Source organism: Zingiber officinale, chromosome 7B, assembly GCF_018446385.1.
Source record: "Zingiber officinale cultivar Zhangliang chromosome 7B, Zo_v1.1, whole genome shotgun sequence".
Classification (NCBI taxonomy): domain Eukaryota; kingdom Viridiplantae; phylum Streptophyta; class Magnoliopsida; order Zingiberales; family Zingiberaceae; genus Zingiber; species Zingiber officinale.
The window spans coordinates 107,673,455-107,688,413 of NC_055999.1; the positions used below are offsets into that span (position 1 = coordinate 107,673,455).

At 40.4% G+C, this 14,959-nt stretch overlaps 1 protein-coding gene and 1 long non-coding RNA gene across 2 annotated transcripts; one reads left to right on the plus strand and one right to left on the minus strand.

The window, feature by feature from the left end:
• Positions 1-1,531: 1,531 nt before the first annotated feature.
• LOC122006785 (protein CANDIDATE G-PROTEIN COUPLED RECEPTOR 7-like) lies at positions 1,532-3,149 on the minus strand. Its single transcript, XM_042562407.1, has one exon. It carries the CDS (start codon positions 2,960-2,962, stop codon positions 1,640-1,642), a length of 1,323 nt encoding a protein of 440 aa, XP_042418341.1. The 5' UTR covers positions 2,963-3,149; the 3' UTR covers positions 1,532-1,639.
• Positions 3,150-3,240: 91 nt separating this feature from the next.
• On the plus strand, positions 3,241-5,046 carry LOC122006786. The gene is made up of 3 exons (XR_006118752.1): positions 3,241-3,601; positions 3,736-3,826; positions 4,533-5,046. It is a non-coding gene; the product is annotated as an uncharacterized LOC122006786 (long non-coding RNA).
• Positions 5,047-14,959: the final 9,913 nt, after the last annotated feature.

The window sequence follows — 14,959 nt, forward strand, 5'->3', positions numbered from 1 at the left end:
TATTTCCACAATGACATGATATTATCCACTTGAACCTAGGTCCTCATGGCTTTGCTCTTAAACTTTACTCAAAAGATCACATTCCAATGGAGATATCATATATTCTTTTAAACTCATGATCTTTTCCAAATCTTTCCAATGTGGACTTTGATTGAATCCCAACAATCCACCTCTCAAACGAAGAACCATCATTACTCTCATGATCTGGATCTCTCTGAGAGCATCCAGTCACTCTTAGCCTGCTTAGGGTCTCCCCGCGAGCATCCGATCAATTTACCTGCCCCGAGCATCTCGCAAGCATCTCGATCAGGTCACTCTTGACCTACTTCGGGTCTCCCCGTGAGCATCCGATCACCCTGACTTGCTCTGGGCCTCCCCGCGAACATCCGATCACCTTGACCCGTAAACATCTGGTCATCCTAATCTATTCCAAACCTCCCCACGAGTATCTGATCGCCCTGACCTGCTCTGGACCTTCCCGCGAACATCTTATCACCTTGACCTACTCTGGGCCTTAGCCATAAATATCCGATCATCTTAATCTGTTCCAGACCTCCCCATGAGCATCTGGTCATCCTGACCTGCTCCGGGCCTCCCCGCGAACAACCGGTCACCTTGACCTGCTCCGGACCTCCCCCCGACTTCGTTCAAGACTACCCCACATGACATTTGATCTAGACCATAGCTCTGATATCATTTGTTGTGATCGAAGGATGTTCACATATCTCCACAATGACATGATATTGTCCACTTTGGCCTAAACCCTCATGACTTTGTTCTTGGACTCTACCTAAAAATTCTCATGTCAATGGAGATATTTTAAATCTTTTTAAACTCATAATCTTATCCAAATCTTTCTAATATGGGATTGGATTGAATTCCAACAATCCTCCCCTCAAATGAATGTCCACCATTACTCTCATGGTCTAGACTTCCCAGCGTGCATCTGGTCACTCCTGATCTGTTCGGAACCTCTCTGCGAGCATCCGGTCACTCTGATCAACTTTGGACCTCCTCGCGAGTATCCGCATTAGGTCATCCTAACTTGCTTTGTGCCTCTCATGAGCATCCACATTCGATCACTTTTAACCTGTTCCGGGTCTCCCCGAAAGCATCCGATCACACTGACCTGTTCTGATACCATTTGTTGTGCCCAAAGGATGTTTACATATCTCGATAATAACATGATATTGTTCACTTTGGCCCTAGGTTCTCATAACTTTATTCTTAGACTCTATTCAAAAGGTTTCATTCCAATAAAGATATCATACATTCTTTTAGACCCAAAATCTTTTTCAAATATTTTCAATATAGGATTTTGATTGAATCCCAACATAACCCTCAGAGAGGACTCTTCTCCATTGAACCCTCGGAGACCACCACAACATTGATTCAAAAGTAGCTTTGGGAGAGGAGGAGCTCGAACAGACGAAAAGACCAAGACCACCATCAAAATCTATAATCAGTATTGCTAGCAACATTGTGCCTAAATAGTATTTCATATAGAAACAAAATATTTGCTTTGACGTAGAGAAATAAGTGAGAAATCGGCCACTGACATTAAAGAAACACAAATAGGAGAAAATCAAGATAGAATAATAATGTTTTCAAGCTCGTAAAGAAAGCAGCATTACCAGATTTAAAGTTCAAACTCCTCCTCCCTCAGTGCAGCTTCGGCTGCCTCCTCTTCATCGTCATCGAGCACAAAGTACTCATTCCTCTCCTTCGGCCTGAACATATAAAACATGAAGACGTAAAAGGCACAAGTCACAGTCTCCTCAGCCATCACACTCGCCCATCGGTACTTGTAGGATGTAATTGTTCTCAATGCATACACCACGATCCTCGTGAAGTACAAGTACCCAATGACAGCAACATAGAACTTCCGGAAAAGAGTGAGCTTTGCAAGAGTCCTAGCTGCCTTCCCATCCGTTTTCGAAGTCTCCTTTAGAGTTCTTATTGACCAAATGATCGGGAACAAGACGGCACAGCAGCAAGCAACGTCGATGAGAAGGAAGACCTGGTTCCATTTAACCCAACCATTCAAGAAGGGTCCAGTCTCGCCGATCACCGCCGACGCAATGTTTGCAATGACCTGAAGTGGAATTACGATCACGAGCACCCTCTTCTCGCGCTCCTGGAGGAAGGGCTTGAGGAAAGACCACCCGGTGCCAATGAGGACGATGACAGTGAACAAGAGGACGCCTTTCACGAACTTGAAAACGTAGAAGAGGACGTCCCAGCCATGGGGCGTGCCCGTAGAGCGGGTGTAGTGGAGGTCCTCGGCAACGAAGAGGAGATCGAGGGCTTTAGCAAGCAACAGGGCAGCCATAAGGAGGTGAATCCTGTGGGCATCGAGCCGGTTACGGAAGCAGATATAGGCCCAGATGATGAGGCCAGCAAAGTAAGCGACGGAGAAGAAGGCATAGGTGGAGGGAACGGCGGACTGGCCGACGGAGAGGTAGTCGCGGGTGCCGTCCGGGCGGGCGTTGTACATCGCGGTGCGGACCGTCATGGATACGAAGGAGCCGGGAACGCAGTTGGCAAAGTAGAGACCGTACTCGTCGGGATGGTGGACCTTGAAGACTTTGGTGAAGTTGTGGGAGGGGGTGGCGACGACCTCGTGGAAGGTGAGGAGTGGTTCGACGTAAGGGCTCTGGAGGGCGCAGCTGGGAAGGGGAGCGGGGTTCTGGTTAGGCTGCTCTGAGTCGTGGACCAACTGGAGGAGGCTGGCGTCGGAGACAAGGAAGAAGCCGAAGAGTTCATCGGACGAAGAGGAGGAGAAGGAGACATCGGAGACGGTGACGGAGACTTCTCCGGAGATGGTGAAACCGAAGTCCTCGAAGAGGATGATGGGGCGGGAGTCGGAGGTGATCTTTAGGGTTTTGATTTCGGCGGCGGAAGGGGAGAAGAGGGAGAGGACGAGCGGGAGGAACACAAAGGGGGCGAGGCGGCCGAACATGGTGCTGATGGAGATCGGGCGACGGCGTTGAAAGTGGACCGGAGCAGAGAAGTCGCCGGCCGGATCGAGATTGTCAGATCGGGGAGGAGGATGACGAGGGAGGAGAGTAGGCAAACGGGCTTATCGGATGCTGCGCTGTCTATCGTGTCGTTTACGGAAATCAACGTGACGACCATGGAAACGGCTCGAATTGTCCAGTCAACTCAGTTAGTCTTTAACGCCGTTAATTTATTTTTGAGTAATGATATATTTCCCGAAATCACATCTCGACCCATGTTGATTTTTACATGGACAGTTTCTAAATGCTCATTTTTTCTCCCTACTACGTTTTGAAAAATGACTCCGCACTGATTTCTCGATGCCTCCTGTCCTAATTCTCGCCACGCATCCTCTTCACGCACATCGAACACCCAGCAATTTCTCTCCGCGCCCATTGAATGGCCGGCGCAATCTCCTTCTTCCTCCAGCCCTCCCCTGCCCTAACACTCCCCTCCTTCGTCTCTTCGAAAATATCGATGGTGAAACTCTCCTCCTTCCCAGCCCTCCCCTACCTTAAATCTCCCCTCCTTCGTCTCTTCAAAGATATCAGCGGCGAAACCCTCCTCCTTCCCTAGTGAAGGATTCAACCAACGAAACAAGGTATGAGGTATTTCTATGAGTATTCGAATTGGCTACGCTAGTTTCCTTAACTGATTTTACAAATTTTGTATTTTTTTTTCAAATCGACTTTCTTCTGTTTGAATCTTAATATTGGTCGATTTTCTTTTGTTTAGCTGATTTGTGAAGTTGCTGGGTTCGCCCCAAGGTAGTTGCCGATATACATCTCAACTCTTCGTGGCACATAATTTGCACCTTTCAAAAAAGGTTAATCTATATTTACTGTATAAATTATGAAATGCATTGAACAACTGCTTTGTGCATGTATGTGAATTTTTTTGGTTGTTTGGATTTTGGTTTTGGTTTTTGTTTTGAGTTGAGTAAGTTTTTAAAACAAAACGTGACCGAGGGCAGTGCTGCGCTGATAGCTATCCCTTATAACTTTTTGTTTATGTTCTTTTTTAACATCCGGATTGGGGATTTAGCTGAGCAACTTCATTCCCTTTTGCTTCCTTTATTTAAACTTAGGTTTACTCATCACTACTAGTGAACTTCTTTTTTAAGCCTATGCTTTTAGATCTGTTTTTTCTATGTTCTTTCTCTGTTAGCTTTTTTCTATCTCTGAAGTGAACCCTAATTCTTGTCCCTCAAGAGATTGGTAGTTTGTTTGTTGTTAGATGAGATACTTGGATATGAAAATCGAGCGATGGGATATATAGCTTGAAGCAATAAGTTTATGTTTTACTTATTGTTTATTATCAAAATGAGATAATTTATGTGACACTTTTTGCTGATTTATATAGCAACGCAAAATAGCCTATTTCTTATTTTTGAATTAATTTAGCATACAATCTATGAACATTAAAAAAAATTGAGTCTAACTAATTCTCATTTGCTTATTAGGTAGGTATTTCATGATATCATCAAGTTACAGCTCCATCGATAATACAAAATTTGAATATGTACCATGCAGGGAGTGCAGATGAAGAACATTGGTATGTATTTCTAGATCGACAAAAAATCCCGGAAGGAGGTATTATGGATGTGGACAACATGACTGGCAAAAATGGGTGGCAGCCGATACTTTGTTTGAGGAAAACAGCAGTGAAATATGTCATGGAAGGTTAGGAAGAATAGAGTCATGGTTAGAAAGTGAACACCTTGCTTCTTGTGGATATAATTTAGGAAATTGGAATGTACCATCAGTAGTCTGGATATTAGTTATAGTGAATTTAACTCTTTTGGTCGTGTACCTTATTACTTTGTTAGTTCGATCTTGATAATTAGTGTTAAGTAATGTTGTTGTTATAATATGACAGGCTAAATTTTTGTAAGAATTAGTTGAAAGTTAATTGGTTTATTAGTTCAAGTGGTTAATTAGTGTGGACTAATGTTGGTGTTGTAATGTGATAGGATAATTAGTTTTTAGTTAAGTTGGATGATGCGGAACATGTTAAATAATGGTTTGAACCTTTTGTAATGACTTATTCGGTGTTATTCTTATTTCGAGACTTAGTTCTCATATCTGATACTTCTTAGTCAAGTAAGAATGTGAGTTTGATGTTGATTGTTTTCTGCTGTTTGCATCTTTCTACTTTGCATCTTTATCTTCGTGTGGATATGTTCACTTTGGATTTCTAGTGTGCATCATCTTTCATGTGGTAGGATGATGCGATGTTGGAAATGCTTGGCTCCGGAGCAAGAAAAGGATGTCGGTAGGCTAATCACGCGGCTGGTGTTGCCAGAGGAAGCTCACATTGCGTTGATGGAGCTGATGAAGTGGAAGTCAGAAGGATTGGATCCTTTTTATGCACAAGCAGTTCAGGTGAAGCAGCATGACCCCTTGACAGGGAAGATGAAGATTGCCAATCCACAGAGCCATAGGTTGGTGTGGGAGACCTGCTTGAGTGAGTTCAAGTGCCTCCTAAAAGTGGTCGTGAGGCTCATCTTCCTTTATGCCACTTCGTACGGAATCAACCGTGATTCGTCGCTGATCCAGTGGATGCATTTGCATTCTCAATCAGAGGTTGCAAGGAAGATAGCTTTTATAACTGCTCATTCAAAGATTGCAAAGATGAATTTCTCAAGTGAAACAATGCAGATCCTTATTATACCTTTGCGTTTTAAGATTATGCAAGGATTAGGGCTTGTAAATATGATGAACAGTTAAGTCGATCGATTCGATAGGACCACAAGCTCCTGATATTAATTTGAACTTTGCTACATGACATAGAAAAGAGTGAGTGAATCAAAATAAAATAGCTGATGAAAGTTGCACGAGAATCCATTGCATTATTTTTAACTGAAAATGGAAACTTGTGAGATAAACATGAAAAGCATAATGATAAGTTCCTCTTGAAAAGACTAATTTCATCTCCGACCAAAAAACAGAAAATGATGCACTATATACCAATCTTTCTCTTTCTACTTATGAAAGTTTTATTGATCAAAGATTAAGACTTTCCTTCTGTAAACTGATCAAATTCGAAGTTCATATAACAATCATCCGAAACATATATACGTTGGGTCTGATATAATTCATATCAAATCTAATATTTAGATATTTTTATTGATTCTTTTCTATTATATTTAATATTTTCTAGAAGTCAAAATAAATAATGGATAGTATATTTAAACTCCTTGCAACATCAGAAATTTACAAGAACTGAAATGAGTTCAATCAGATCTCTCTAGGTCCATCAGTATGTTTTGGTCAAAATATACTGATGGGCAATGGCGTAGTCAGGATCATCACTCATCCTGGGCTAAATCTTAATTCAATAGCTCCATCACTAACCCTTGACTAAATCTTAATTAGTTCAATTGCTCCAGCATTGGTGTTCATATAGGACCTATTCCAATATTGACATAAAATAATATTATCAAAAGTGGTTGTTATATAAAAATTGGCTGGGCTAAACTGGGCTAGAGCCCAGTGCAATCCTAAAATAATATTGCAATGAATGATGGATACATGAAGGTTATCTGGGCTGCACTGGGCTGGAGCCTAGTGTAGCCCAGCCTTGGCTACGCCCTTGCTTATGGGCCTAGAAGGTCCGATTGCACCCATTTAAGTTTTTGTAGATTTCTGATATTGCAAGGAGTTTAAATATACTATCCATTGTTTATTTTGACTTCCAGAAGGTGCTAAAATATAAAAAGAAAGAATCAACAAAAATCTCTAAATATTGGGCTTGATATGGTTATATCAGGCCCAACATATGAGGATTTTTGCTGATTCTTTCTTATTATATTTTAACATCAACAATATACAGATAAAGATAACAACCATTTTCATTGTGGTTCATAGCAAAGCTCAGGCAATGGCATCATTGATGGCATACAGTAGTAAAACACTCATTTCTCTGTAATATTATTTTGCCACTTATATAGGATTGCTGGTAGCAACATCCCCTTTTGTAGATATTGTTGGGTTTGGAATGCAGTGGAAGATATATATTGAATCATGGATCTTTTGTGGTATATATAGTTTTACATAAAATAATATAAAATATACCTCGAGTCCTCGATAGGTGTGAATAATATCACAGACAGATAAGACAGATAAGAGCCCCACGTGTGACTCCTCTAGCGGTATCCATGCGCACTAGATCACGAACTTGACACGATCCGTTAGGTGATAGCCTCTTGGATCGACAAAACCTTGGAAGCACTACGATCTCTTCCGAACGAAGAAGAAGTTGACGAGGGAAACTCAGAGAGAATCAATTCTACTCTCGCATCTTTCCGAGGATGGCTACTTATAGCCTCTAAGGAATACGAAGAGTTAAGTTCTCAATAAATTTATCATTTATGATCTTTATTAATTAGGAAGATGAAGAGTTATAGGCTCCATAAATTCTTTATTTATAACCTTCATTATGATAACTCTTCAAATTCTTCATTAATTATCATTATGATGACTCTTCGAATTCTCCATTAATCATCATGATTATGGCTATTCGAATTCTCTCTTCTTTGTATCAAATAAATTCATATTTGATTTTTATCTCGACTAGCATCCGATAGTATTGTTCATGTCTACGTGCTATGCATGCGATCCTCTAGGTTTTATACACGAAGGTAGTGTAAATCCATACACAGACTAAGGTAACCATCTAGCAACAGTTTTTATCCACCCAACGCAATAAAATTAATATCAGTCATAAATTGTAAATTACTATGAACCGATTACTGTGTAATTCAATCTCTTCATCTAAGTCTACATCCTAATTAATTCGATACATTATGCATCATTACCAAATTAATTGTTTTACTTGATTTCCAAGATATAATAGACTCCTCTTGAATGATAAATCATTCCTCCCATGACCATGGATTTTGAGTCACTAATATCTCTATCAAGCAGTCAGGATGTTAACTCCTAATCCAAGAGAGTGATGAATCCTCTATTGACTCAACACTATTCTCTCTACATTTTGTCATACACTCAACTACCGTATTAATCACAATTTGATTAAAGACTGCTTTTAACGGCGTCAAAGCACATAACTCTACGTATAGAATAAATGAAGGTCTCAAGTCAAAAGATCAGTTACACTCGTTCATAAGAGGAATAACCAATGATGCTTAATATGTGGTCTCCTCTTGAGCGGGTCGTGTCCAGTGTACCTCTAAACTCAAGGTACCCCCAAGTACAACTTGGATATCCATCCCTCCGGTCTATCTCGACCTAGTCATACTCAGCGTTGATCTAGATATCCATGTCTCCTCTAGATATCTGTTCGATCAAGGACTATTTTCATATTAGTATACCCATTAATCTGTGAGATTTTATCATTAATTATATACATACAGAAAAGTAAATAATTAATGATAAATACTTGCCTTTATTAAATAATTATCCACAAAATACATAAGGAGTGTCTTGGCACATAAGTGCACACACTAACAATCTCCCACTTGCACTATTGCCAAACACTACGGACTCTCAGTCCTAGGCTCCTCACATGAGTCCCATGTTTCTGTAGAGGTAAGGCCTTTGTGAGTGGGTCTGCGATATTCTCGCTAGTATCTACTCTGCTAACCAACACATCACCCCTCTGAACAATCTCTCTAAGTAGGTGATACTTCCTTAGTACATGCTGTTGGTTGCTACTCGGAAAACCTATAGGTTCCACTGTACAAAATTTTTGTACAAAGGTCTGAACCTTTTCCTAGCTACCATATGTTCTTTTAAATTAAATTTTGGATCGCCTGCGGAACTTAACACGTTTGATCCAAAACTTAATCTATTTGTTCTTTTAGGTTTTGACTTGGATCTCCTGCGGAACTTAACACGTTCGACCCAAGTCTCCTTAAGTTATTAATTCCATTAAATATTAATTTCCATAATTGGTTCCCAGTACTGACGTGGCGAGGCACATGGCATTCTTGGATATGGGAGCAACCACCACCGACTAGACAAAACCTTTTATAGAAAGCTAATATTTAATTTCCTAAAATAACTTTAGGTTAACTAAAGAGAACAATCAAATCACAAGGAAAAGAAAATACAAAAGAACACAACATCGAAAAACATATTCGAAATTTTAGAACGTATGCCTCTTGTATTTGGTATTATTTCCATAAATAACTAGCATGATGCGGAAAGAAAAATTACTAGTTATACCTTGTAGAAAAACCTCTTGATCTTCTACCGTATTCCTCTTCTAACCTCGGACGTTGTGTGAGCAACGATCTTCCAAGATGAGAAACCACCAAGCACCTTCTTCTCCTCCTAGCTAGGTTCGGCCAAAACAAGAAAGCTTCACCAAGGAAGAAGAAAACCACCAACCAAGCTCTAAGAGATGCAAGCTTCCTCTCCTCCTTCTTCTTCTTCTCCAAGTAGTATCCGGCCTCCACAAGAGCTCCAAGTAATAGAGAGTTTCGGCCACCACAAAGAGGAAGAAGAGAAGAGATGATGGCCGGCCACAATACCAAGGAAAAGAGGGAGAGAAAATAATAGAGGTTGTGTCTCATGAAGGCACCCCTACCCCTTCTTTTATATTCCTTGGCCTTGGCAAATTAGGAAATTTAATTACAATAAAATTTCCTTAATTTTCCTTGACATGAATTAATTGAGAAAAATAAAATAAAATTTCCCAATCATCCTTGTGATGGCCGGCCATAATCAAAAGAGCAAATTAGGAGAGTTTCAATCAACAAATTAAAACTTCCTAATTTGTTTCCGGAAATTTAAAAAAATAAAATTTCTCTTTAAAAATCTCTTCATGGTTGATAAAAGGAAATTTCTATAATTTTAATTTTATCAACATGTGGATAATTTTAAAGAGAAAATAAAATATCTCACCAATCTACAAATTAGGAAAGAGATCTAATATCTTTCTTTAATCTTTTGTAGATCTTTTACAAGAGAGATATTTTAATTTTAATTCTCTTTAATAAATTATTTCTTCCACATAATAAAAATTAAAATTAAAATCCCTTTTTAATTTAATTTGGCCGGCCCCACTAGCTTGGGTTCAAGCTAGGGCCAAATTTATACCTAGGCCGGCCCTAGCTTGGCCGGCCCCTTATTGGTGGGTATAGAAGGTGGGTATAGGTGGGTATAGAACTCTACAAATAAGAGGCTACGATAGGGACCGAGAGGAGGAATTGGTTTTGGTCTCCCGATAAAATTAGCATCCCGTGTTCGCCCCGAACACACAACTTAATTTTATCAATAATAATTCATTCCACTAGAGAACTATTATTAAACTACCGCACCAATCCCAAATTACATTTTTGGGCTCCTTCTTATTATGAGTGTGTTAGTCTCCCTGTGTTTAAGATATCGAATGTCCATTAATTAAGTGAGTTACTGACAACTCATTTAATTAATATCTAAGTCCAAGAGTAGTACCACTCAACCTTATCGTCATGTCGGACTAAGTCCACCTGCAGGGTTTAACATGACAATCCTTATGAGCTCCTCTTGGGGACATTATCAACCTAGTATCTCTAGGACATAGTTTCCTTCTATAATCAACAACACACACTATAAGTGATACCATTTCCCAACTTATCGGGTTTATTGATTCATCGAACTAAATCTCACCCATTGATAAATTAAAGAAATAAATATCAAACATATGTGCTTGTTATTATATTAGGATTAAGAGCACACACTTCCATAATAACTGAGGTCTTTGTTCCTTTATAAAGTCAGTATAAAAGAAACGACCTCTAATGGTCCTACTCAATACACTCTGAGTGTACTAGTGTAATTATATAGTCAAGATACACTAATACCTAATTACACTACGACCTTCTAATGGTTTGTTCCTTTCCATTTTAGTCGTGAGCTACTGTTTATAATTTATAAGGTACTGATAACATCATCTTCTGTATGTGACACCACATACTATGTTATCTACAATATAAATTAAATGAACAACTACAAACAAATGTAGACAATTTGACCAAATGTGATTCTTTATTCATAATGAATGTTTACAAAGCTTAGGCTTTCAGTATACACTCCAACACATGCTTGGATCGTTGGTGAGATCTTGGCTCCTTTGTCTTCGCTATGGCCGCATTATTATCACAGTATAGCATAACTGGATCAACAATGCTAGGAACCACTTCAAGCTTCGCTATGAAGTGTAGGTGCAGCGGAGGCCGGCAAGAGGGGGGTGAATTGCTGTAAACAAAAGATAAAACTACCCTCCTCAGATTTCAACTCAGAAATAAAATCAGCAATAAAATAACAACGAAATTAAGGAGACGGAAAATAAAAGCAGAAACAGAATTTTAACCTGGTTACAACCAAGAGGGTTGTTAATCCAGGGCAGTGAAAAGCGCACTAAGAGAATACTCCTTTGCTGAAGGCGGAGAAGCCTTTTACACTTTAAATGCTCAGAACTACTGCTAGGAATTGCTTACAGAGTTGAATGTAGAAGTTGTTATTCCTAGCTCCATGGGGCTTTAAATAGCCTCTGGAAATCTGATCTCGAGGGTCCAAGGCGCCTCCAATAGGGGTCCAAGGCGCCTCCAAGAGATGAGTGGATAAAATTTTATCTGCGGCTTGAAACGGTCACTTTGACCTGTTGAAGGCGCCTTCAAGCTGGAGGCGCCTCCAAGCCTGATGGAGGCGCCTCCAAGCTGGCAGCTCCAATTCCAGCTTGGTTTCTTCAGCTTCCGATGCTCCGTTCTTTTGGGTGATTGTGGCCAACCGGAATAGGGCTCACCCGAACCCAATTCCCGGTCTTCTCCTCGAGCAGCCTTCCGTCCCGGCTTAACGTCCCTCGAACGCCGCGCACGCTCTTCACGCCCACCGGAGTACTCTTTCGCAGTTCTCTCGTCATTCGGACGCACCGAGCCCGTCGGCTCCCTTCCCGTGCCGTCCTTCTCACTAGCTGCGTCTTCCGCTTGACTTCCTGTGCTCTAAGCTCTTGCACACTCAGACACAGGGATCAAACACAGCAGGACCTAACCAACTTAGTTGATCACATCAAAACTACCACGGGGTCCAATAATCTCCCCCTTTTTGATGTGCATCAACCCAAGTTCAAGTTAGGGTTAAAATTGACATAAATAGTAATTTTAACGGAAATTACTAAACTAACATATTAAACATAAATTTGCAATAATTAAAATTGCAACACATTTTCAAAAAATGGGTAAAATTTTCATTTTGTAAAATTTTCATGTTCCTAACTCCCCCTAAACTTGTACTTTTCTCTCCCCCTTTGATCACAACAAAAATGGGGTCCTAATTAGAGGGAATATTAAGCAAATTATTAAGTTAGAAAAAATTCTGAGAAACAAGATGAATTTTTTAGAAAACATTTCTAAGTTAAATTGAATTAAAAAAAAAATTCTAAGCAAAAATGAATTTTTAGACTTTACAAAAAAAATTCTAAGTTTAAACTGAAAAAAAATCTAAGTCAATAAAAAAAATCCTAAGTAAACTTTTTTGAATGTTCCAAAAAAAAAAGTTCTAAGTCAAATGAAGTTATTTAGAATTTCTCCAAGAAAAAAAGTTCTAACCAAAAAAAGTTTCTAAGTTAGAATTTTCAAGAATAGTTTCTAAATAAAAAATGTTTGATAAACTTTTCAAAGCATTATTAAATTCTTGTTTTTAATGCTTTTTCAGAAAGTTAATTAAACTTTTTTTTTCAATATTTTAGCTTCCAGGTCGTGGCGAGACACTAAGCCTTCTTGGTTATTGGAGCAACAACCACTTCCTTAGACAAAGCTTCCATAAAGAATTTCAATGTTTAATTTTCTCTCTTAAAGCTTCTTTTTTAAAAAAAAATTAATTTAGCACAGATTTTGGAACCCAATAGAGGTTCCTTCCTACAGGGTTATTCAAAAATTTAGGGGGTATATAGTTTCTTGGTACTTTTCTAAGTTGACCCTGATGGTTTCTAATGTACCAGTTCAATTTTCTATAAACTTTTAATTTTGAGTGTGGAAATTGATTTAAGCATGCAGCAGATTTCAGTTTTTCAATTTCTAATTTTAATTTAACATTTTCTGATTTTATACTATCGTACATTTCAAGTGGACATGCTTTTGCTAATTTCATTTTTAATTCTTTATTTTCTTTTTCTAATTCGAATAAGTCTTTAGAAAGTGATTTAATAAATCGAAAAGACTGAGACGGGGTTAGATTGCGTACCTTACTTACCTGATCTGGTGACGCTCCCCCTTCACTACTGCTTCCTTCTTCTGATGTTCCTCCCCCTTCATCGATGCTCATCTCTGAGCTTGAGTCTTCTAGCTGATGGTTGGCCATCAGTGCTAGTCCTGAGAATTCTTCGATTTTCGATTCGGAGGATGATGAATCATCCCACGTGGCTTTTAGGTTGTGTTTGGTTCGAGCTGACTTCTTGCTCCTTTCCTTATCCTTTTGTTTGCTCTTCAATTTTGGGCAGTCCTCCTTGATGTGCCCTTCTTCGTTGCAGTTGTAGCAACGGACTGTCCTTCTCTTTTAACGATGTTTACTTGATTGCGATCTAAATTTGTTAGATTTAAAAAACTTATTAAAACGTCTTACCATTAATGCAGCTTCGTTTTCGTCGATTGTCGCTTCGGAGTCAGGATCGTCCTTTTCGGCTCGTAGGGCAATGTTGAGGTTTGACTTCTCTACTAGATTTTCTACAAGTCGAGATTCGTGAAGTTCGAAGGTTGAAAATGTTGGTGCAACCTTAGGTCAAGGTTGACCTGGTTGACCCGACTCGAGTTGACTTGACTCGAGTTGTATTTTGATGTTTGACTTGGGAAGATTGTTGATGTAACTTTAGGTCAAGGTTGACCTAGTTGAGTTGCATGTTGATGTTTGACACTCGTGAGAGAGTTCTATTCTTGATGTGAGACAAGAATAGATGTTTGGGGGATTGTAGGTGCAACCGTAGGTCAAGGTTGATCTGGTTGACCTGATTCGGAAAAAGTCCAAGTATGGAGACTTGGCAATGGAAAAGTCCAAGTATGGAGACTTGGCACTGGAAAAGTCCAAGCAGGGAGCTTGGCACGTGGGAAAGTCCTAACTGGATGTTAGGCGGTGTGGAAAGTCCTGGTGAGTGGAGCTAGAAAGTCCTAACTGGGATGTTAGGCGGTGTGGAAAGTCCTGGGAAGTCAGGCGGTGGGAAAGTCCTAACTGGATGTTAGGCAAGTATGGAAAGTCCGTGAGAGAAGCTGACTGGGAAAGTCCTAACGGGATGTTAGGCGGTTGGAAAGTCTGGTGAGTGAAACCAGGCAAGGAAAATCCAGATGGATCGGGGATGATCGGACTGGTGTTGGAAAGTCCAAGTAGGTCAAGAGAGTGATCGGATACTTGGCACGAAGAGGAAAATCCAGATGGATCGGGGATGATCGGACGTCCGGTGTGGAAAAGTCTAAGTGGGTCAAAGGATTGACCGGACACTTAGCGGGAAGTGCTAGCAGGTCAAGGGCGGGACCGGATGCTAGGTATGATATACCAACAGGTCAAGGTTGACCGGATGTTGGTGTGGAAGCCTTAGGTTTAGGGTCGAGAAGTTTGGATCGGTCCGGTGACCGATCCAGTGGATTCCGTTCCCTGATCGGTCCGGTGACCGATCGTAATCGATCGAGAGGCAACGCGATCGAGCGGAGAAAAGCTCGATCGGTCCTGGACCGATCAGTGTATTCTCTCGGTCTCCACCGATCAGAGACGCAACGATTCTCTTACAGAGAGGCGGGATCGGTCCGGGACCGATCAGAAGACTGATCGGTCCACGCATCGTAGTACGCAGGTTTCGTACCCCATGAGACCGATCAGGCATCCTCCCGATCGGTCCACGACCGATCGAGCTCGATCGCGACACCTGATCGGTGCGGACCGATCGGGGTTCTAGCTGCATTGCAACGCGGCTAGTTTTCTCGTCTTCTTCGCAGTATAAAAGGATCGAGGCATCTTACGTGCAAAAC

Excerpts from the sequence above, each read along its gene's own strand:
- LOC122006785 (XM_042562407.1), bottom strand. The coding sequence starts at position 2,962 with ATGTTCGGCCGCCTCGCCCCCTTTGTGTTCCTCCCGCTCGTCCTCTCC.